Source organism: Diabrotica virgifera, chromosome 2 (genome assembly GCF_917563875.1).
Source record: "Diabrotica virgifera virgifera chromosome 2, PGI_DIABVI_V3a".
Lineage (NCBI taxonomy): Eukaryota > Metazoa > Arthropoda > Insecta > Coleoptera > Chrysomelidae > Diabrotica > Diabrotica virgifera.
This window is the reverse complement of record NC_065444.1, coordinates 257,358,331-257,381,646: the sequence shown is the minus strand read 5'-3', so window position 1 is coordinate 257,381,646 and position 23,316 is coordinate 257,358,331. Positions and strand designations below refer to the sequence as shown.

General features: G+C 33.2%; 1 protein-coding gene across 2 annotated transcripts in view; it reads right to left on the bottom strand.

Annotated features, from left to right (window-relative positions):
• LOC114337743 (uncharacterized) overlaps window positions 1–23,316 on the bottom strand; it is a 70,030-nt gene that overhangs the window by 32,171 nt on the left and 14,543 nt on the right. For both annotated transcript variants that reach the window (XM_028288266.2, XM_028288267.2), the window contains exon 2: window positions 3,880–4,061. In XM_028288266.2, the coding sequence (XP_028144067.1) occupies window positions 3,880–3,958 (79 nt within the window). In that variant the 5' untranslated portion in view covers window positions 3,959–4,061. The remainder of the gene's footprint in view (window positions 1–3,879; window positions 4,062–23,316) is intronic.

The following is a 23,316-nucleotide window of genomic DNA, read 5'->3' as shown; positions in this document are numbered from 1 at the left end:
ACAACGGAACCGATCCCCGGAGCACTTGGTGCCCCGAGTCACTGCTGAGGCACGTGATCTTTTGAAATTTCGGGGCACTAAATTGATACAAACAAATTACTCGGGGGGTTTTTAGTGTCGCTGAATACGAATACATCAATAAGAACCGACCCCAGTGCATCTGGTGCCCGGGACATGCACATCAATGACCCTGGGAACTAGTCCTCTGAGGGTGGGATCTGATGTAATATTCGTGTTCAGCAACCTCAAAAACCTCCGAGTAATCTGTTTGCACCAATTTAGTGCTAAAAACCCCGATACTCTAGAAGATTCTGGGCACCAGGTGCTCCGGATGTCGGTTCTGATGACTTATTCGTATTCAGCGACCCCAAAAACTCCCGAATAAGATATTTGCATCAAGTAAGGGCCGAAAACTATCGAAACTCCAGATGACGTGCCTTAGCCATAAACCTGGGCATCTAGTGCTCCGGGAGTAAGTAGTTCTAATGACGTATTCTTGTTCAGCGTCTCCAAAAACCCCCGAGTAACCAAATCTGGACCTTAATATACTGATTTTCACATGTTTATGCACTCCTGGATGCATTTTATGCACTGTAAATGCAATTATGCACCAATAACTTCTTTTGATGTTGGAAGACGTTCTTCGATTTATAAACATTTAGGTATGCACTGATAAAAAGCATAAATTTTAATTGCAAATTTTGAAAAACAAAATTATTGGCAATTATTTTGATAACGATAACATTAGTTTGTAAAATTGCCTATCTACTATTACTGCAGTTAAAATATTGTTATTTTGTAGATATATATTAATATAAATAAATTTCAAAATTGTATTTCAATTTCAATCTTACTGCAGTTTTAATCTATGTATATGTTACAGTTCAAGTTGATTCTCAGTTAGAGTTGACCCCCCAACTGAAACGAGCAGTAAAAGTTGATTTTAAAAATTTTAATCAACTTTTACTAGTTGGAGTTGACTCTTCCTGGATCGATTCAGTAAATGTTGATTATACGAGAATCTCAAGTGCATTTTTGATGAGTGTGCGTTTCTTTGTTTTGACCGTTTCAACTACTTATTAGTATAGTCTGTAACGTCGTCCCCGTTAGGTAAATTATTCTGATTTGATTTTTTGCACAAACTTACTCAAAGAAATACATGCGTATAACAATCCTTATAACAAATACACAGGGTGTCACGCGGTACCGCGGCAAAAAAATTGTTTAATAGTTATTTATGTACCAAGTCAGTAAAGTGGTTCTTTATCGAACAAGTCTGATATTACGAGCAGAGGAAGCGAAGCGAGCAACAGACGCGTTCGATAAAGAGTATTGAGGTGGTGCGTACAAAATTGTATCGTCAATCATAAAAAACATTAACACTAACTTACAACTTTGAGGATTTTTTTTTAATTTTAGACGAAATAAAAAATTCGTATGACAGTAATGACAGATGACTTTTGCATGATGGCCGTTTTTGATGTTTAATCGATAGTTATCAATATTTTATACCTACCTAATTACTAAATCTGTAAAGTTTTGATTTATTATGTATGAATATAATTGCGAAACACTACAGAATTCTACTTTTTGACATAAATTTTATTAATAATAAGATAAATGTTGTACAATATTTTTAATAATTAAAGTAAATAAATTTTAATTTCACTCAAATAAATAATCGGTTGCTGCCATGGACCACTTACATTCAATCTCGGTTAATTTGATTAATAATCGCAAGATAAATTTTGTACAATATTTTTAATAATTAAAGTAAATAAATTTTAATTTCACTCAAATAAATAATCGGTTGCTGCCATTGACCACTTACATTCAATCTCGGTTAATTTGATTAATAATCGCGGCAGGTAAAGTAACATTCTTCTTTCAATACAACAAAGTGTTACTTTACTGCCGAAAATGAGGACAAATGAGTACAATAATGAATGATTGTAGTGACGTTTGGCGATAAACAATGATTTTAAACAAATTCGCAAAAATAATTTTTTCACTTCGTACAATTTTTTTTAGATCCTTTGGGCCTTTTATTCTCTAAAATTGACTGTTGTCGAGTTATTAGCAACTTAATATTTAAAAAACGCCAAAATAACCATTTTGAAGGTTTAATAACTCGGTTAAAGATAATTATTGCTTATAAATTAATAAATGAAAAATAGTTTCTGTCCTTGTGGGATCGGTACTCACCGGAGGGACCGCAGACGTTCGGAAACAATTAGCGTCTCTTTGCAAAGACAATGACGTCGACTTTGCAAAAGTAACAAGACGCTTACTCAACACACACACTACACATTACTCCCCTGACTTAGTGATAAGTTATACAATTACGTGGCTAAAGGTTCTAGTTCTAAACCAAAGCCAGAATCAGAGAAAAAAAAAATAATTATTGTGAAAGTGGAGTAACGGCATTATCGCTGGCCTCATACGCCAGTGCACGTATGACCAAAGACAAACCATTTTCATTTCCAATAATGACACGAGCCGTCTCACCGTGCCTCGGAGAGCACGTTAAGCGGTCGGTCCCCCTGGGTTAGTGTACATCGACACTAGTTACTTGAAACAGGGTTAAAGATGTAATTGGCGCCGGAACTGTCCGAAAGGCAAAAAGCCATACGATATTATATATTATGAAAGTCAGAAACTAAAAAAATCAAAGCTACCTCTATAAGATCCTGAAGAAATTTTTGTCATTATTTCATTAATAAGATATTATTTTTAATTATCAACAATGAGCGCTAAGCGTGTATTGAGGCGGCCGTCAATGTGAGTGCGAGTGAGATTCACCATTGGACGGCCGGAATGGTGCATCTCTTTAGCACTCACCATTGACGGCCGCCTAATACGCACTTAGCGCTCATTGTTAATAATTAAAGATAACAGCTTAGTAATAAAATAGTGACAAAAATTTCTGCTGGATCTTGTAGAGGGAGCTATAAACTTTGATTTGGTCACTTTCTGACTTTCATAATAATGGATTTTAACCGAGTTATTAAGCCTTGAAAATGGCTATTTTCGCATTTTTCAAATTTTAAATCGCGTATAACTCGACAACAATCAATTTTAGAGAAAAATCACAAAATACCTTTCTTTGCTCAGAATAACCCAAATGATCTAAAAAAAAATTATTCGAAGTGAAAAAATTATTTTTGTGAATTTGTCTAAAAAAACATTGTTTAAACAATTTATCGATCAAGGTACTGCCTGGCACCCAGTAGATTTGTTATAAGGACCTCTTTTTGGGTAAGTTTGTGCAAAAAATTCGAATCGGAGTAATTTACCTAACGGGGGCGACGATACAGCCTAGACTAATTTGAACATATTCAGTAACATTTAATTTCTAGAATCGGCTGTTTGTGTGAATCAGAATCAACTTTTACTAAATGGCATTGGGAAGAGTATACTTTTCCTAGTTGGAGTCTACTTTTACTAGTAAATGTTGAATATAAATCTTCATTTTATATTTATAATCAACTTTTACTGAAACCAGCCGTTAGAGTTGACTCGAACTAGTAAAAGTCAACTCCAACTGAATAATCAACTTGAACTGTAACATATATAAAAAATACTCTTTTTAAATACTAGTAGAATAAGATAATTAACGTCTGCATATTTGCATATATACATATTCTTTAAAAATGTTTGCATATTTGCGCCAATTTTGCCAATTTTGTGCATTAGGTATATGCGCATATCTGCTCTGTTTTCTGTTGCATATCTTCCGGTCTCTAGTTTAGCATAACCATTCTTGGCTCAACATTTTATTAATTTCAAACATTTGCAATCCAATCAATAATACCCATCCCGATTACTTTATATAGCTACCTTTAAATTTAGAGAAAAAAGAAAAAAATAAATACTCACCTCCTTCATTCAACACGAGGCTTTGACATCCGCACGCGGCAAACAAAAAACAAACACGCCAATAAGCAGAGGTGATCATATTTCCATGGAAACAAACACACTTTTACGGCCCACTATAAATCTCTGGATTCTGGATTCTCTTCTCTCTCCTCTAGGACATATCGCCGACTGTTCGATGCTTTCTAAGTGGAAAATAATCGATTTTATTTTAAAATACGCTCGGTAAAAGTCTGTGTTATATCAAACAATCCAAACATTTACGGAAAACGTCACAACAACATTTATACTCGATATTTTGGGAGGTTGTTTGTGTATAATCTGATTTTATTGATAGTGTTAACATACGAAATTACTATGTAAACGATGTAGTCCAGCGGGTTGAGACATTCAAATGCAAAAGAACAAAAAGATATAGATACAATATACATAATATAACCTATACATTTATTTTTTACAGAGGTTTATTTTTTGATTCTGCAGTTTTCTTATTCACATGCCACATTATGCTGCATGTGCTAGCAGGGCCGCCGAGAGGGCGGTACAGCCGGTACATTTTACCGGGGTCCGGCGATGTAAGGGGCCCGGCGTCGTCCAGACCAAAGACGTAATTTTTCCCGTTTTTTGCTCTTCACTTTATGTCCATATTGCGTTTAATTAGAAATTAGAGCTATATTTAATATTATGACCTTTAATCGATTTTGTTTAAAATTTTAACAGCAATAAATCACAGGAGTCAAATACTACAGTGCAGTCAGATAAAACTATGGTATGGATATGGAGATTAAAAATATATCAGGGCTTCTAGAATATTTACAAAAAATCAGAAGAATCAATGTTGAAGAATCTAAATTAGTTACCAGCAATTATGGATTTTTGATGATTTGCCTAGTATTGATGCGACTGAAAATTTTGAGCCCGGAGCAATATTTCGCTGGGAAATATTTTTTAATATTGTCATATAATAAGCAATTTAACCAGAAGATTTAATGCGGAAAATAAAATTCATTCGCTATTTAATATTTTATGCATATTCCGAGATAAAGATGACGACAATATTAAGAAAAAATTGATATATGTAATGCGCGAGTTTTATAATGAAGACATCAGTGAAGAATTGATAGATAAAATTTTTGATTTGAGAGCGATATACAAGGATACTATTGGTGAATCTCAACTCTCTCCAATAGATTTGCTTTATAAAATTAAACATCTCAAATTTGAATCGTTATTGCGTTAAGAATATTCTGCACACTACCGGTGACAGTCGCAGAAGAAGAAAGATCCTTTAGTTTTCTTTTTCGCATAAAAAATGCTATGAGGTAATGATAGCTACATTGAAGCAGGATTGGTTAGCTACCTATCAAGTTTGTGAATTGAGAATGATTTGGCAATATCATGCGATTTTTCGAAAATTAGAGACATTTTTGCCAATCAGAAAATTCGAAAAGAACCTGTATTATAAATATTTTCACTGTTATAAATATAATCAAAATTTGATAAAATTTGTATTTGAAATGTTTATTATTACTAATAATTTTATTTCTATAAAAATTAAACAATTTTTTCGCTCTTCACTTTTTGCCGGGGGCCCGCCCTGCACTTTTTACCGGGGCCCACTCATCCCTCTCGGCGGCCCTGTGTGCTAGATAAGTTTCGAAAAACTTCAAATTAAAATCTGGAGTTCGACAGAGATCTATCATATCATCCAGTCTATTCGATATAGGTACAGTGGAGTCCCAATATAACGAACCCCGATATAAAGAATTCCCCGATATAGGTAACGAATTTTTTTAAATCCCCTTCAAACATCCATAACACTCAATGTAAAAAATACCCCTATGTAATGAACTATTTCGATTTTAACCCTCGATATAACGAATTTTTACGATTTGCGGAGATTAATTAAAACCCCTGTATAATGAATATTGAGGGGTAGCAAACCCCTAAATAACGCACGCAACCCCTATATTACGCATTTCTCCGTTCCAAACCTCGGTTTAGCGTAGTTGAGTATAGATAGTGGCGACTCACAGACAAGTCCAGACATGAAAACAATCGGACCTGCTTCCCGCCCCCTACCCAACAACCAATCCAGTGCCGGGATAAAAATGTACCCGTTAGAGGTTCCATACTCCAAGAAAAGGTTCAACAGTTTGCAGAACAATTAGGGCACGCAGACTTTCGAGCAAGCAATGACTTGGATCTGTTCAAAAAGAGGCACGAAATTAGTCTCAACAAAGTTTGTGGCGAAAGTGCTGCCGTGGATGATCAGTGGATGCAATGCAGATGATATCTACAATGCTGATGAGACAGGGTTTTTTTAAGTGCCTACCGCACAAAACGTTAGCGTTGAAAGGAGACCCTTGCAACAGGGGCAAAAACAGCAAAGATCGTTGGACAGTCTAGCAAACACAGTTTAAAATTGTTAGTAATTTTCCATTTTTACGTTTTTTCTCCTGTTTTTGATAGCATACTTTATAAGTTAAGACGCGGGTCTACAGTTATTCTGTAACTCATTTTTTAAACCAAGGGTAAGCGATTAGAAATTCGTTATAATATAGAGGTTTGAATTCAGCTTTAAGAACCCCTTTTTAACGAATATTGGCCACATTTAACCTCGATATAACGAACCCCGTTATTGAAAAATTCCCGATATAACAAATTTTTTTTGGACCCTTCGTGTTCGTTATACCGAGGTTCTGGTTCTACTGTATATAGTGAACACATTATGGGTCAAGTTTTTGAAGAATGGCAAGGTGGAGCAACGATAAGCGGAAGAAAAATCAAAAACCTACGTTATGCTGATAGCAACTGTTATATTCATGTTATATTGTCGTCTTCGCCAGAAGTACTGGAATAAATTATGAATAGACTAGGCACGGTGAGTACGAAATATGGTTTGAAAATAAATAGATATACATAAAACCAAAGTAATGATCATCGATAGAATCAGAAACAACCAAGTAGAGATAAGAAATACGGCAGGTTACGAAGTGGTCAGACAATTTAACTACTTAGGGCCCGTTATTACTAACAGTGGAGAATTCGAAGACGAGATCCATCGAAGCATCACAATGGCCAGATCGGCAACAGCCAAACTCACAAAAACATGGAAGAAGACTGACATTACAAAAAACACAAAATTATGCCGTTCGAGCATTGACATTTCCTATCGCCACCTACGCTTCAGAAACCAGGACGATCAAAAAAGCAGATTTGAAGCGTATAATGGCATTTGAAATGTGGGTCTACCGTAGAATGTTGCGCATACCATGGACCACTATCTACCTATCTATCAGCCTTGCTACATCCGATATTGGACATAGGCCTCCCCTTCACTCCTCCATCTTTCTCTATCCTGAGCCATGTGCATCCATTTTGAGCCGACTTGGTGTTTTAGGTCATCTACCCATCTCATCTGTAGTCTCCCTTTCTTTCGTTTGTATGTCCATGGTCTCCACTCTGTAATAATTTTATTCCATCTTTCGTCTTTTTGTCTAATAGTATGACCGGCGAATTCCCATTTTAGTTTAGCTGTTTGACGAGTAGCATCCTTAACTTTTGTGATATATTTTTTACCCAGGAATTCCTTTTTCTATCTGACAGTCTTATGTTGATCATTTGTCTTTCCATTGCTCTTTGTGTTTTCGCAATTCTGTCCATATTCGGTTTTGTGAACGTCCATGTTTGACGTCCATGTAAGGACCGGAAGAATACATTGGTCGTAGAGTTTCTTTATTAGATATTGAGGGTATTTTTATTCTTCAATATGAAGCTGAGCTTACCAAACGAGGCCCATGCTTACTTCGTTCGTCTCTTTATTTCTGCTCTTTGGTTGTCTCTATTCAATTTTATTATTTGTCCCAAGTATATGTATTCATTCACTTCTTCTATTTGGTTTTGTTTAACTAAGCCAACGCCTACTACCATGGACCACATATCGCACAAATAATTCAATTCTAGCAGAACTTAACATAAAAACTAGATTCACCACAACTATCAACGAAACTGAGATATTTTGGACATATAACTACAAAAACAGAAGGCATGTCACCTAAAATTTTTAATACGGTGTTAGAACATACTTTTAAGGATTTGGATTGGATGACAAAGGGAATAAAGATGGAGAATATCTAAACAACTTACGTTTCGCCGATGATATAGTCATAATAGCTGAGGATCTAGGTATGGCAAGAGAGATGGTACAGGAACTCGTTGTGGCTACAGAAAAAATAGGTTTAAATATAAACATGTAGAAAACAAAAGTAATGACAAATTTGGTACCCAACCAGAACATCGGTATTGGTGGGAAAGAAATAGAACTCGTAGATAGAATATAAACAAATATCTGGGACATGAAATTATGATTGGCAGGGACATCAGACTCATGAACTGAAGAGAAGAATCGGTCTTGGGTGGGCAGCATATGGAAAACTGAGAGAAACTTTTAAAAGTGAGCTGCCCACATGCCTAAAGAGAAAAGTATTTGATAGGTGCGTCCTCCCAGTCTTGGCGTACGGAGCAGAAACACTTACCACGACAAAAGCATCTGAGAGAGAAAACTGAGAGTCGCACAGAGAACAATGCCGCGGTTCATGTTAGGAATAACTCTGCGAGACAATAAAAAACGAAGAGATAAACAGAAAAACAATAGAAGTCTTCAAAAAGATAACCAGACTAAAATGGAGATGGGCGGGACACACAGCCAGAATGACAGATGGGCGATGAATAAAGAGGTTATTGGGATGAAGACCAAGGAAGAAGATAAGAGAAGCGTCTTTCGACCACCTGCAAGATGGACTGACAATTTAAGAAGGTTTAATAAAAACTGGATAAGAGCTGCGCGAGATAGACGAGGTTCAGCAGTGGACTTTTGAAAAAGGATAATAAACAATTGAACATAGATATGTATGACTGTCATAGTGAAAACTATTATTTTTTGACCAGTAAACCTCCGGACTAATAGCCCGATGCTCTCAAATGAAAGAGATATTTTCAACAGAATGAAAGAGAATGTAGTTTTTATACAATTTTAAAATAACTCTAAACGATTTATATTATTAATAAATTAAACATACGTAACTGATGTTCGTGAGTTATGTTGTTTGCTTTTGTATATTATTTCTTTGCTATAAATTTTATTTTGTGTTAGTGTTCGGTACGGATGTTGAATGTTAAAAGTGAAAGTTTTATTACCTATAATATATATATATATATATATATATATATATATATATATATATATATATATATATATATATATATATATATATATATATATATATATAAGAAATACTGGATATTATATATATATATATATATATATATATATATATATATATATATATGAGCAATATTTCTACTTTTCGGTGAATTTTGTGGGGAGGGTCCTCGGATTTTCTTCAAATTTTAGTATGTTATTGGACCTATTGAGAAGACGTCATCCTGAGAGTTACAGCCCCCTAGGGGCCTTAGAGCCCTAGATAGGGCCCGTCAAAGACCCAAAAAAGGTCGTTTTTAGCCTATATTTGACAGGCTGTATATCGACTCCCAGTTAACCGATTTTAACTCACCAAACGTTATTTTCTTTATAATTTTAAGTAGTTTTATCAATGACAATTTCAAGTCTCTAATTAATAACCTTGATTTTTGGGACCATTTTAAGTAACGCTAAAAATTTCAAAAAATTGCTATTTTCAAAAATTTGTTAAAAATCTAATTTTAATCCGATTTTCTTTTTCTGGTCGGCGGTTTAAAGGTAATAAAAAGGTCTTTAAAGCAATATTTCAAGAGTTAAAATCCGTTCGGTAGAAGCGGATATACAACAGATTGAAAATGGACATTTTTGTAAAAATCGCGTTTTTACGGATTTTCAAAGTGCTGACACGTTTTGGGGTATATATTAAATTGTACAAAAATTTTTTTAGAAGTAGCTTTTTATATAAATAATAACTTCGTATTGGAGATTTTCTTGGCCCGGGCCTCTATCTACCTTATATGACCCTCTAAAAATGAGTATTTTGTTACTCAAATGAGGTGACTTAACAAACAACTTACGGCCTATTTCTATCAATCAGAGAGCCTGAAGACTTTAACTATTACGGATTAGAAAAGTAGAGATCACAACCTTTTATTTGAGGGCTCAGGGCTCACACAAACTTCTGGGTAGCCTAGAAGTACAGTTATGATATTTCAAAATCCTAACTAAAATTAAAGTATCAATTCTGTGAACGCTACTTTTATAGACTAAGAGCCGCTATGGGTGAAATTTGTTAACTATTTTAGGCACGATAAGAGGCCATAACTTAAACAATAAAACCTAAAAGAAAACGTATGAACACTATACCGTCACTTTTTAGAAGCACATACCTCGACAGTGGCGCATCAAACTTTCCACTTATGAACGCGATAAATAAATTAAAAGGTACCCTTCCTTACACCCAGAATTCAATTTTGTTAATTTTTTAAAGTTCTACGTTATTAAGAAATAAAACTCAGTGTAATTTTAACACACCACCCCCATCCCCCTTCCCCCACCACCAAAAAATCCAAAAAACTGTTTTTTAGGGGATTTTTGGTGATTTTCCCTATTTTATAGACTTCAAAATAGATTAAATTAATGTTTTTTTACAGGTTATATGTAAATTGAAGTAACTGTGTCCTGTAGAATATTTAAAAATTGGAGAAATACGTTGCAACCCCCAAAAACCCCCTCGAAAAACAATTTTTTGGATTTTTGAAGATGGAGAACCTTACGGAAACTTCTGAAATAAATTAGAAATATAGCATTTGATAAAATACACAAGATTTAAACAAAATAGTCCAACAGCCATCCCCAAAAAAAGTTTTTCGTTTAAAAGTTTATAAAAATAAAAAATAATTTTTTTTAGGTTACGTCACTCAACCTACGTGTCTATAAAAAATAGGCATGTTTTGTAAAAGCCACAAGTATGCGTGTGAATTTTTTGAAATTTTAAAATTGATTACATCCCACCTAAAAAAAATAAAAAACGAGAAATGAACTTTTTGATGGTGGGGGTAGGAAAACAGGGGAGGCGGGTTGAAATTACACTGAGTCTTATTTTTGAATCACGTATAACTTTAAAAAATAAAAAAAATTATTCTGGGAGTGAGGGAGGGTACCTTTTAATTTATTTATCCCCTCCATAAGTAGAATGTTTGATGCGCCACTGTCGAGGTGTGTGCCTCTAAAAAGTGACGGCAGAGTGTTCATAGCTTTTCTTTTAGGTTCTACTATTTAAGTTTTAGGCTTTTATCGTGCTTAAAATAATTATCAAATTTCATCTATAGCGGCTCTTAGTCTATAAAAGTAGCGTTCACAGAATTGATACTTTGATTTTAGTTAAGACTTTGAAATACCATAACTGCACTTCTAGGCTACCTAGAAGTTTGTATGACCCCTTAAATAAAAGGTTTTAATCTGTACTTTTATAATCTGTGACAGATAAAGTCTTCAGGCTATCTGATTGATAGAAATAAGCCGTAAGTTGTTTGTTAAGTTGCCTCATTTGAGTAACAAAATACTCATTTTTAGAGGGCTATATAAGGTAGATAGAGGCTCGGGCCAAGAAAATCTCCAATGAAACGTTATTATTTATATAAAAAACTGCCTGTAAAAAAATTTTTGTACAATTTAATATATACCCCAAAAGGTGCCAGCACTTTGAAAATGCGTAAAATCCCCTTTTTACAAAAATGTCTATTTTCAATCTGTTTTATCTCCACTTCTACTGAATGGATTTTAACTCACAAAATACCATTTTAAAGCCCTTTTTAATACCTTTTAACTGTCGTCCAGAAAATGAAAATCGGATTAAAATTAGATTTTTGATAAATTTTTGAAAATAGTAATTTTTTGAAATTTTTAGCGTTACTTAAAATGGTCCCAAAAATCAGGGTTATTGACTAAAGCCTTGAAATTGTCACTGAAAAAACTACTTAAAATTACAAAGACAATGACGTTTGGTAAGTCAAAATCGGTTAAATGGGAGCCGATATACCGCCTGTCAAATATACGGCAAAAACGACCTTTTTTGGGTCTTTGACGGGCCCTAACTAGGGCTCTAAGGCCCCTAGGGGTCTGTAACTCTCAGGATAACGTTTTTTAAATAGGTCCAATAACATACTAAAATTTGAAGAAAATCCGAGGACCCTCCCCACAAAATTCACCGAAAAGTAGAAATATTGCTCATATATATATATATATATATATATATATATATATATATATATATATATATATATATATATATATATATATATATATATATATATATATATATATATATATATATATATATATATAAACAAATGAAATAGAGAATGTGGAAAAATCCCCTTACGAATAATTCACACATCCACCATTTCGGGCTGGGAAAAATTTTTTGGAATATATATATATATATATATATATATATATATATATATTGATGCACGTTAAGTTGTGACTTCCGGTATAAAGAAGAGGCTGTCCGACTTCCACCTTTTCTACTAGGAATTATTTTTTAAAAATTGTGTATTTGGTAAAAGGGGGGCTTATAAAATGGGTCTACCTATTGAGGGGAAAGGATTTACCAAAATAAATTTTGTATATATATACGTATATACCGAAGCGTACAGCATACGTTATGGCTTCCATATATAGGGTAGTTCAAGGCGCGTTGTCACTTCCAGCGGTGTTGTCATATTTTGGAAGTCACAACGACTCGTCTGCTATATTTACCTCCTATTTTGAGCGTAATGTGTGATCTTTTGAAACTTTTACTGTGAATACAGTTGTCTGTGTTTTAAAGTTGTCTATTTAAATTAAAATATTGATATTCTTTTGATTATACAGGTTTACAAAAAAATACATTTCGGACTATTTGACGAAACCATATGACTAGGGGGGTTTTTGGGGTCGCTGGTTACGAATCCGGGGTTCGCTAACCTCTATCACGTCAGGTAAAGGTTATTTCAAGGACAAATCAAGATAAATCGACAGTCGCTCTGAAAAAGTATATTAGGAGGTTTTTGGGGTCGCTTATAGCGAATCCAGGATCCGCTGACCTCTATCACGTCTAGCTGAAGGTCATTTCGAGGTCAAATCAAGATAAATCAAAACAATCGCTGTGAAAAAGTATATTAGGGTGTTTTTGGAGTCCCTGATCACAAAACTGGGGCCCGTTGAGCTCAACCACGTCAGGTAAAGGCCATTTCAAGGTCAAATCAATTTTGTTAACTCCTCCTGATTTGAACTTGAAATGACCTTTACATGACGTGGTAGAGCTCAACGGACCGCAGTTTTCATGATCAGCGACCCCAAAACTCCCTATACTTTCAGAGCAATTGTGTCAATTTATGTTGAATTGACTTTAAAATGACGTTGAACTAGACGAGATAGAGGTCAGCGGACTCCGGATTCGTCTTCAGCGACCCCAAGAACCCCCTAATATACTTTTTCAGAGCGACTGTCGATTTATCTTGATTTGACCTTGAAATTACCTTTACCTGACGCGATAGAGGTGAGCAGACCCCGGATTTGTGATCAGCCACTCCAAAAACCCCCTTGTCATATGGTTTCGTCAAATTGTCCGAAATTTAGTTTTTTTTTGTAAACCTGTGTTATTTATGATAATATGATTGATATTTATTTTACAAAAATACTAATATATTATTATTGCTGTAAAATGGATTTATTTTAATTAATTAAAAAAGTGTTAATAGTAAGTCATTTATTTATGAAAATTATATCAAAAATGTTAATAAATAAATTTGAACTTATAGAAAATTTTAATATTTTAGATTTTATTACAGGCACCGTCCTTTTAATTTTTGATGTACCAATAATAATATGTAATCAAAAATTAAATGGCTAAACCCTCCAGGTGGGGATTAGCCGCTAAAAAGCTATCTAGATCCATCTTTTTGGAGCAGATTTTTCCCAATCTGCTACTCGATACTATTGACTATGCTTCTCCATTTCTTTCTATCCTCTTTTGTTTTTCTGCTAGTCTCTAATTCCTGCCCTATATAAATCTTCCTTTAATTTCTGTAACCATTTATTCTAGTTCCTCCGCGTCTCCTTCTAACTCCGGGTCTCCATTGTAAAATTGAGTTTATAGTTGTTGCGCTACCTGCTCTACATATATGCCCCAACAATCCAACTCTGTGCCCAAATCTGAAAATCTGGAATAATATCTACCCGGGTCGAAACATTTTTTTTTAATATATGAAAATAGTTATTTATGAAACGGAGCGAGTGCTATACATCGCGAAGTTCGCAAAAAGTACTTCACGCACAATTTCATACAATATTTTATCTACGATAAACAAATAAAAATACTGTAACTCTTCGTCACTGGAATTCATTTCTATTCTACAATTCTTAGAACTTTGACATATAAAAATTCTAATTTCTTTCAAACCACAAAACTGTCAAATTTTTTTTTGTAATTTATTGCTCATTATGTCATCACCTCTCTTGTGCTCTGCACAAGAGGTCTAAGGTTAGAACTAAGAATAAGGTTGGCTAGGTGCTACGTTTTCTCGACTCTGTTTTACGGAATGGAAGCTTGGACCTTGAATGCGGCATCAATGAAAAAACTGGAATCATTCGAGATGTGGGTATATAGAAGAATTCTAAAAATATCATGGACAGAACACGTCACAAACAAAGAGGTTCTGAGAAAGGTGAATAAAGAAATGGAAGTCTTAAATACAATTAAAACCAGAAAATTGGAATATCTCGGACATATTACACGTGGAGAGAAACTTGCTCCAACTCATTATGCAGGGAAAGATTCAAGGAAAAAGAAGCATAGGGAGACGCAGAATATCGTGGTTGCGCAACCTGAGAGAATGGTACGGATGTACATCAAACGAACTTTTCAGAGCAGCCGTCTCCAAGGTCCGAATAGCTATGATGATTGCCGACCGCCTTCGCGGAGATGGCACTTGAAGAAAAAGAAGATGTCATCACCATGAAACGCGAAAGTTAAGAAAGAATATTTGATTATATGAAAGTGTGTCAAAAACAGTGAGAAAAAGTAAATCCCATTTAAAATACATTGTTACTTCATGCTTACTTTAAAGCACTGCTATCTATAATGACAGTTTTCACAAACTAAAAATTTATATATAATATGACATAGAGTAGACAAAAGTCATTTATTAATTATTAATTGATTATAGTCAGAAGAAAATTAGATCATGCACCCCTTGTTCTTTATAATTGTTAACATACTAAATTACATATATCCAATAATTATTGTTATCCATTAAATAGATCGATGCAGATCGGCCTTATATCGGATCTTCTTCTATTAGTCCGTTCGCTGACGGTAAAATATTGCAAAACCCATAAATTTTAAAAAACGACTTAAGATTGACATGAAATTTGGCATACACATAGGTAACATATCAAAGAAGAAAATTGATATTGTGCCGATGTTTTCTTTTGCCATGGGGGTGACTTTCACCTCGTCTAGGGATGAAAAAATATACGTTTAAAATAAGTCCGGAAATGGATTAACTGACTAATTCTAAGGAACTATTGTTCTTTTTTGTTCTTTTTTCAACAAAAAAAAACACATTTTAACGGTTTTTTTTGCAATTAACTCAAAAAGTAAGTATTTTATCGAAAAAAACATTCTTAAGAAAAATACAGCCCATAAAAAAATGGTGTACTTATGTATGAGATCCCTAGACCCAGTAAAAGAAGAGTTGTAACTAATGACAAATAGGTTCATACACGTCAAATTTCAAATTGAATATTCCAACGTGAAGTGTCAAAAACTAAAGCACTTTTTGGGGAACACTCATTACAACTTTTTTGTAGTGTTTAAAAAAAGGTTAAAAAGTTTTTAGCATTAAATTAAGGAAGTTAGCAAATAAAATTTATCGTCACCACTTCACAAGTTGATTTACTCGTGTATGTATTGTTTATAAATATGATCTGTAAGCTTCATTGGTTCAAAGTGCTTATTTTTGAAGGGTATGTAATTGAAAGGGATTGAACTAGTCACTAACCAACTGTGTATGCCAATTTTGAACAGCCATATCTTAACCAATATTTGTCTCAAAGAAAAAAACATAATCCTAAATATTCAGAAAAGCAAAACCTACATTTTTTACACTTTGTAATTTTTGGTAGCACTAATAAATTTTATGTCATTTTGAAAAAAAAAATCATCTCTTTCAAAATTTAAACAATTTTACTTTAAAACCCAATTTTTTCAAAAATTAGCCCTTTACTTAGCCCGAATTAAGGGGTGATTTTCGGAGTTTTTTAAGAAAAATAGGACCTAATTTATTTTGAAAGTATCTTTCTTAATTTTAACGCTAGAAACTTTTTTAGAAAACATAAAAAAGATTTTTTAAAACTTTAAAAAGTTGTAATAAGTTTTCTCAGAACAGTGTATCATTTTTTAGTTGCTATCATTTTTTGGTTATTTCACGTGAAATTATTCATTTTTAAATTTGACGAATATGAACCTGTTTCCTGTTTTACATTAGCTACAAAGCTACAACTTTGCTTCTACTGATTCTAAAAAGTTATACGTACATCAATTTTGTTACTTTATAAGCTATATTTTTAATGTTTTTCCCGATAACATACCTACTTACTTTTTGAGTTATTGGCAAAAAACCGTATAAAAGTGTTTTTTGTTGGAAAATTGACATATCGACTAGCCAATAACTCAAAAAGTATTAACTTAGTGAAAAATTCTATATAACAGAAGTTGCTTAGAATTAGTGTGTTCAGGGTCGGCGATAACGGGCCTGCAAGGGATGCACTGCAGGCGGGCGCCCCTGTTTGGTGGGCGCCAAAATGAGCTTGTTTCTGCTGGTGTTATGTAAAATACTAAGATAAAAAAATTCATTTTTTAAATGTGGTTTAAATTCGTCATAATACCCTAATCTGTGTTTGTTAATTTTGATTATCACACAACATGTAAAATATACAAAAATATGCAATGCGGCAAAGAATTCTTTCCGTGTAGTAATATAATTTATTGGTCAAAGATATTATATCTCAACCAAACAACCTTGCTCTTAATGGGAATGCTTTGTTTATTTTCTCCAAATTTCTTGCAAGTTGTAGTTTAGTCAGCAGTTATGAGAGGAAGTGAATCATTTCTAGTAAAATAAACAAGATTGTGATACTGCTTTCTTGCGGCTTGTCTAATTTAAGTATTATGTATTTTACCTCTTAATTTAAGTATCGAGCTAAGGATTAATTCCATAAAAACATAATGTTTTGTATTTAAAATAAACATTTTAGTATTGTTTCATGTGATTATAATACAGAATAGTTTGTCAGTTGTATACTCTTCATCTGCAGTTAAAGAATCCAGTGTTGTATTCAATTAATATAAAATTATATTTGTTAAATACTCAGTACTATTATTAAAATATACTTTCACATTACTACAGAAGCATAATCTTGAGGTTTTAAAGTTATTATTTTTACGTAGGTAAATAAAAATGCATTCAAAAAAAAATTAGCAGAAAAGCCGAAAAAGAAGAAATGACAAAAGACAATCTCAGTTCTTTTAGCTAATTTCTTAAAAGAGTTAAAGTGAAGTTGTTTTGTCAGATGATGGGTTCAATAAATCTGTACGGAACTTTATTTACCGGGGACATTTGCGGATAGCGGGACACCGACTTAGTCGGTGCCCGGAACACACATTTTTAGGACATAATCCAAAATCAAGCATTAATAGAGATAAAAGCTCTTCTAGCTACCCCTAAAATCAGGTGGTTTAACCATATAAAGTAAACCGAGGTAAACAAGGGCATCCTAGCAAGGGAATGCGAGGGCATCCAACGTAACGATTAGTACAAAGTCTCCTCATTCGTTATATACTGCGAAGGGGGATAGTGGTATAGCTTGGGGGTCAGATAGGTTACAACTCTAGGTTACGCAGTGTGACCGGTTTGATTTTCGTACATGTGGGTCTCACTGTTCCATTAGAACCCACATAACGTCCCCGAGGCTGGGGTTGTACGAGTATCTGTGTGTATGTGGGGGGGGCGCCTTTGCTAGTTTTGCAGGCGGGCACCTTATACCCTAGCGCCGGCACTGAGTGTGTTTATCCATTTCCGAACTTATTTTGAACGTATATTTCTCACCTCCGATTAGAGGAGAAACTCAACCCCCAGGGCAAAGTTTTCTTTTCACTTTTTTTCTTTTACATAGGTCCTATGTGTAAGCTAAATTTCACGTCAATCCGTTCTTTAAAATTTGGAGCAAAAACCGTTAATGAACTATACTATCTCCGTAAGATCGTAAAAAACGAATCAGAATATTTTTCCTATCGACTAAGATACAACCTGGAATACCTACTTTCAATACACCAATAATAATTATTGCGTTTTTTATAAATGCATAAAAGCATAATATTTTGGTGCATATTTCAATTCAACTGTTTTTTGCATAATTTAAGGTTTTTTAAGTGCATATTTCCCGATCTCTATTAATTTAATGTATTTCTCCACGAGTTTACAGCAAAAATCTTGATAATTATGTTTGTTTTGACTGTTTTGTTTGTATAATTATTGTTTTATCATAGAGTCAAAGTCTCCCTTCAATCCCAAACATTTTTAAACGAAAATACAATTTTTATTGGATATGTTCAATCAAGCAGACATTCCGTTAACATTTTTAGTCACAACATAATATCAATGTTAAAGTATTATTAGAGCAACGCGTTATGGTGTCACATTTCTTTTAATGACCGACACACAAAATATTTTAATGACGGATCCCACACTAAGAGAACCAGATTTTTATTACCTACTGCTGATAAGGTAAAGAGTTGTCAAATATCACTCGTTGTCATCTCTGTGTTAATTTGAAATAATAAAATATAAATATTTTAGTTTTGTATTCTAAAATATTTGGAAAAAATACCTATGTATTTTTTTTTTCATTTAGGTACACATCATTTTAAGGGATTGTCCGAAAGAGTACAGGCTCAACATATCGGCAAATGAATTTTGTTTTAAATACCGTCCGTATAGAGGAGGTGCTCGTTGGGGATAGGCGCAAAATCTTAGTGCAATGCTAATTAAATGCATTAATTTTTTTCGAATTCTGAGAAAACTAATAAGTATTTTTGAAAAATTTAAACGCAGAATGGAAGCTTACATTATTACCGAGGGCAGAAAGTCCCTGAAAACTTATATAATGTTTATTTTAATAACTTATATACCTAATATATGTTTATTTTAATAAAGATAATGGGATGAAAAAACAAGAGAAAAGTTAGTGTGATTTTTAATTTCGAATATTTCATTCAAAAGAAACTTTTTTTTATTCTAAGGGACTTTCGGTCCCCCGTAATAATGTTATCTTTCATTCTGGGTGTATGTTTTAAAAAATATTTATTAGTTTTCTCAGGATTCGAAAAAAATAAATGTATTTAAATATCATTGGACAGATATTTTGCGCCTACCCCCTTAAGAGAGAGTTTACTGTATTTTATATTATTACTAGAATTTATTACTTTAAACTTTTTATCGCTCTTGATTCATTTTATCGTGTATTTAATTCCATTCAATTGTAATTGTACATTCAATTTTTTTGTAATTTTTACACGTTTCATTACTTTCGAAATAACAATAACTATAAAATCGATTTTTCAGCCTACTTGGGTCAAAAAATACACAATTTTCGGAAATTTCGTTAAATGAGAACATTTACCTACATTTCTTGTATTTAAGCTTTTAATAAAATTTTTAAAAATAATTTAGATTATTTAATAGATACATTCACCGGCACGAAAAACGGGCACCCCAAAAAATGGGTCATTTTTGATGGCTCGTATCTCCTAAACCTATTCTCCGATTTAAGTATTTCTTTAATATGTTATAGCCTTATTCTTTAACTATATCGCTGTAATAGTATTGTTTCTAGACAGGTAAATTATCATTGTATACTGGGCGTACCAATCAAACTGGTTTTTTTTCAATTTTCACAACACTCTGTGGAATATTCTAGTCTTTATACAATCTTGAAATTAAAACCCAACTATAGCCCCAGGTTTTCTTAATGTTCTGTTTGTTATTCATTCGCTTATGTTGGATAATAAAAAAGTTAGGGACTTTAACAACTAAACATGTTCTTTATCAATACATGGTGTTTCTAAATAAGTGCGACAAACTTTAAGGGGTAATTCTGCATGAAAAAATAATGATCGTTTACTTGATAAATCGTCTGCAAATGCTTGCAAATATAAAATTATTTTGCCAAACGGTCATTATTTTTTCATGCAGAAATTACCCCTTAAAGTTTGTCGCACTTATATTTAGAAACACCTGTATCGATAAAGAACATGGCTAGTTGTTAAAGTCCTTAACTTTTTTATTATCCAACGTAAGCGAATGAATAAAAAAACAGAATGTTAACAAAACCTGGAGCTATAGTTAGGCTTTAATTTAAATATTTTATAAAGGCTAGAATATTCCACAGGGTGTTGTGAAAATTGAGAAAAAAAACCCAGTTTGATTGGTACACCCGGTATACAATGAAAATTTACCTGTCTATCAACAATGTTATCATAGTTATATTGTTAAATAATAAGGCTATAACATATTAAAAAAAATTACTTAAATCGGACCAAAGGTTTGGGAGATACGAGACATCAAAAATTACCCATTTTTTTGGGGTGCCCGTTTTTCGTGCCGGTGAGTGTAGATTAAATTAGAAGTTCATTGTAAAAAAGGAAGTAAACAAAAACACGAGAAAAATGAATTTATATAAGTAAATAGGTAAGTAAATATTATAGATGAAAATAAGTACAGAAAATATATAATTATAGAGATATATAATCACTTATTGTACCTTCATTTAAGGCTAACTTTAAAAGTAAAGCAGATCTGCTATTATTCATGTTTAAAAATAAAAGGCACACAAAACACTAAGTACGATTAGGACCGCGAATCTACAACAGATAAATGTCTGGAAACCGTTACACAGGGTTGCCAAAAAACGGAAGTCACACCGAGCGGTGTGGTATACGGAAGACGCTACGCGTTGTGTACATAACCTGTATAGTAGCACGGAAGCGACACTAGCGCTGGTGATATACCGTCGAACTAAAATCTGATCTTATGAGTATGTTAGATACGATATGACTTCCAGCGAAATTTTTAATATAAGCCTTCTGATACCATCTAGTAGCCAAATTCGTAAAAATATAGGCAAAACGTTGTGACTTCCGAAATCGGAAGTCATAACGGTATATATGAAGTAACAACGTATTACGAGAATCTACTTTGGAAGTCATATGGATACATGTATCAATATATATATATATATATATATATATATATATATATATATATATATATATATATATATATATATATATATATATATATATTGATACATGTATCCATGTGACTTCCAAAGTAGATTCTCGTAATACGTTCTTACTTCATATATACCGTTATGACTTCCGATTTCGGAAGTCACAACGTTTTGCCTATATTTTTACGAATTTGGCTACTAGATGGTATCAGAAGGCTTATATTAAAAATTTCGCTGGAAGTCATATCGTATCTAACATACTCATAAGATCAGATTTTAGTTCGACGGTATATCACCAGCGCTAGTGTCGCTCCCGTGCTACTATACAGGCTATGTACACAACGCGTAGCGTCTTCCGTATACCACACCGCTCGGTGTGACTTCCGTTTTTTGGCAACCCTGTGTAACGGTTTCCACACATTTATCTGTTGTAGATTCACGGTCCTACTCGTACTTAGTGTTTTGTGTGCCTTTTGTTTTTAAACATGAATAATAGCAGATCTGCTTTACTTTTAAAGTTAGCCTTAAATGAAGGTACAATAAGTGATTATATATCTCTATAATTATATATTTTCTGTACTTATTTTAATCTATAATATTTACTTACCTATTTACTTATATAAATTCATTTTTCTCGTGTTTTTGTTTACTTCCTTTTTTACAATGAACTTCTAATTTAATCTACACTCACCGGCACGAAAAACGGGCACCCCAAAAAATGGGTAATTTTTGATGTCTCGTATCTCCCAAACCTGTTGTCCGATTTAAGTAATTTTTTTTAATATGTTATAGCCTTATTCTTTAACAAAATAGCTATGATAATATTGTTGATAGACAGGTAAATTTTCATTGTATACCGGGTGTACCAATCAAACTGGGTTTTTTTTCTCAATTTTCACAACACCCTGTGGAATATTCTAGCCTTTATAAAATATTTAAATCAAAGCCTAACTATAGCTCCAGGTTTTATTAACATTCTGTTTTTTTATTCATTCGCTTACGTTGGATAATAAAAAGTTAAGGACTTTAACAACTAGCCATGTTCTTTATCGATACAGGTGTTTCTAAATATAAGTGCGACAAACTTTAAGGGGTAATTTCTGCATGAAAAAATAATGATCGTTTGGCAAAAGAATTTTATATTTGCAAGCATTTGCGGACATAGCTTTATCAAGTAAACGATCATTATTTTTTCATGCAGAATTACCCCTTAAAGTTTGTCGCACTTATTTAGAAACACCATGTATTGATAAAGAACATGTTTAGTTGTTAAAGTCCCTAACTTTTTTATTATCCAACATAAGCGAATGAATAACAAACAGAACGTTAAGAAAACCTGGGGCTATAGTTGGGTTTTAATTTCAATATTGTATAAAGGCTAGAATATTCCACAGGGTGTTGTGAAAATTGAAAAAAAAACGAGTTTGATTGGTACGCCCAGTATACAATGATAATTTACCTGTCTAGAAACAATGTTATTACAGCGATATAGTTAAAGAATAAGGCTATAGCACAGGGGTGGGCAAAAGCCGGCCCGCGGGCCGGGTCCGGCCCTTTCGCTTACTTTGTCCGGCCCGTTGAAAAACCCCGCAAGTACCTAATCTTTTTAATCCCTTTTATGTGATTTTGTTGAAATCAACAGTAATAGTTTGCATAGTGTTCACATAAATTATTAAATATATAAATAATAGAGAGTATTATAATTACGAACAGCCTTAGCTAACTATATTTTTAAAAACTGTTTAATTACTATTTACTTTAAATTTCTTTTAAAATATAGGGAAATCCCCGGAGATTCATAATTGTTTATTCGGTATTAATAATCGTATTTAACTCTCAAGGTCTCAAGACAAGCACTCGGTGTTTGGGTATCTATTTCAACCATATCACTGACAGTTTATGATCTAAATACCTCAGCACTTTGGTCCCAATAATATGATTCTTTATTTATTAAATCTGAATTAAGTATGGTTGTTTGGAATACCTACTTCAGTATAAAATTCATTGTTACCGATTTTTGCCGAAGTTTTACAACTACTTCGAAAGACGCGTATAAGTTTATTTTGATTTAGCACTGGTCGTATTTCCTATTACTCCTCATATTTCTTTTGATACAGTGT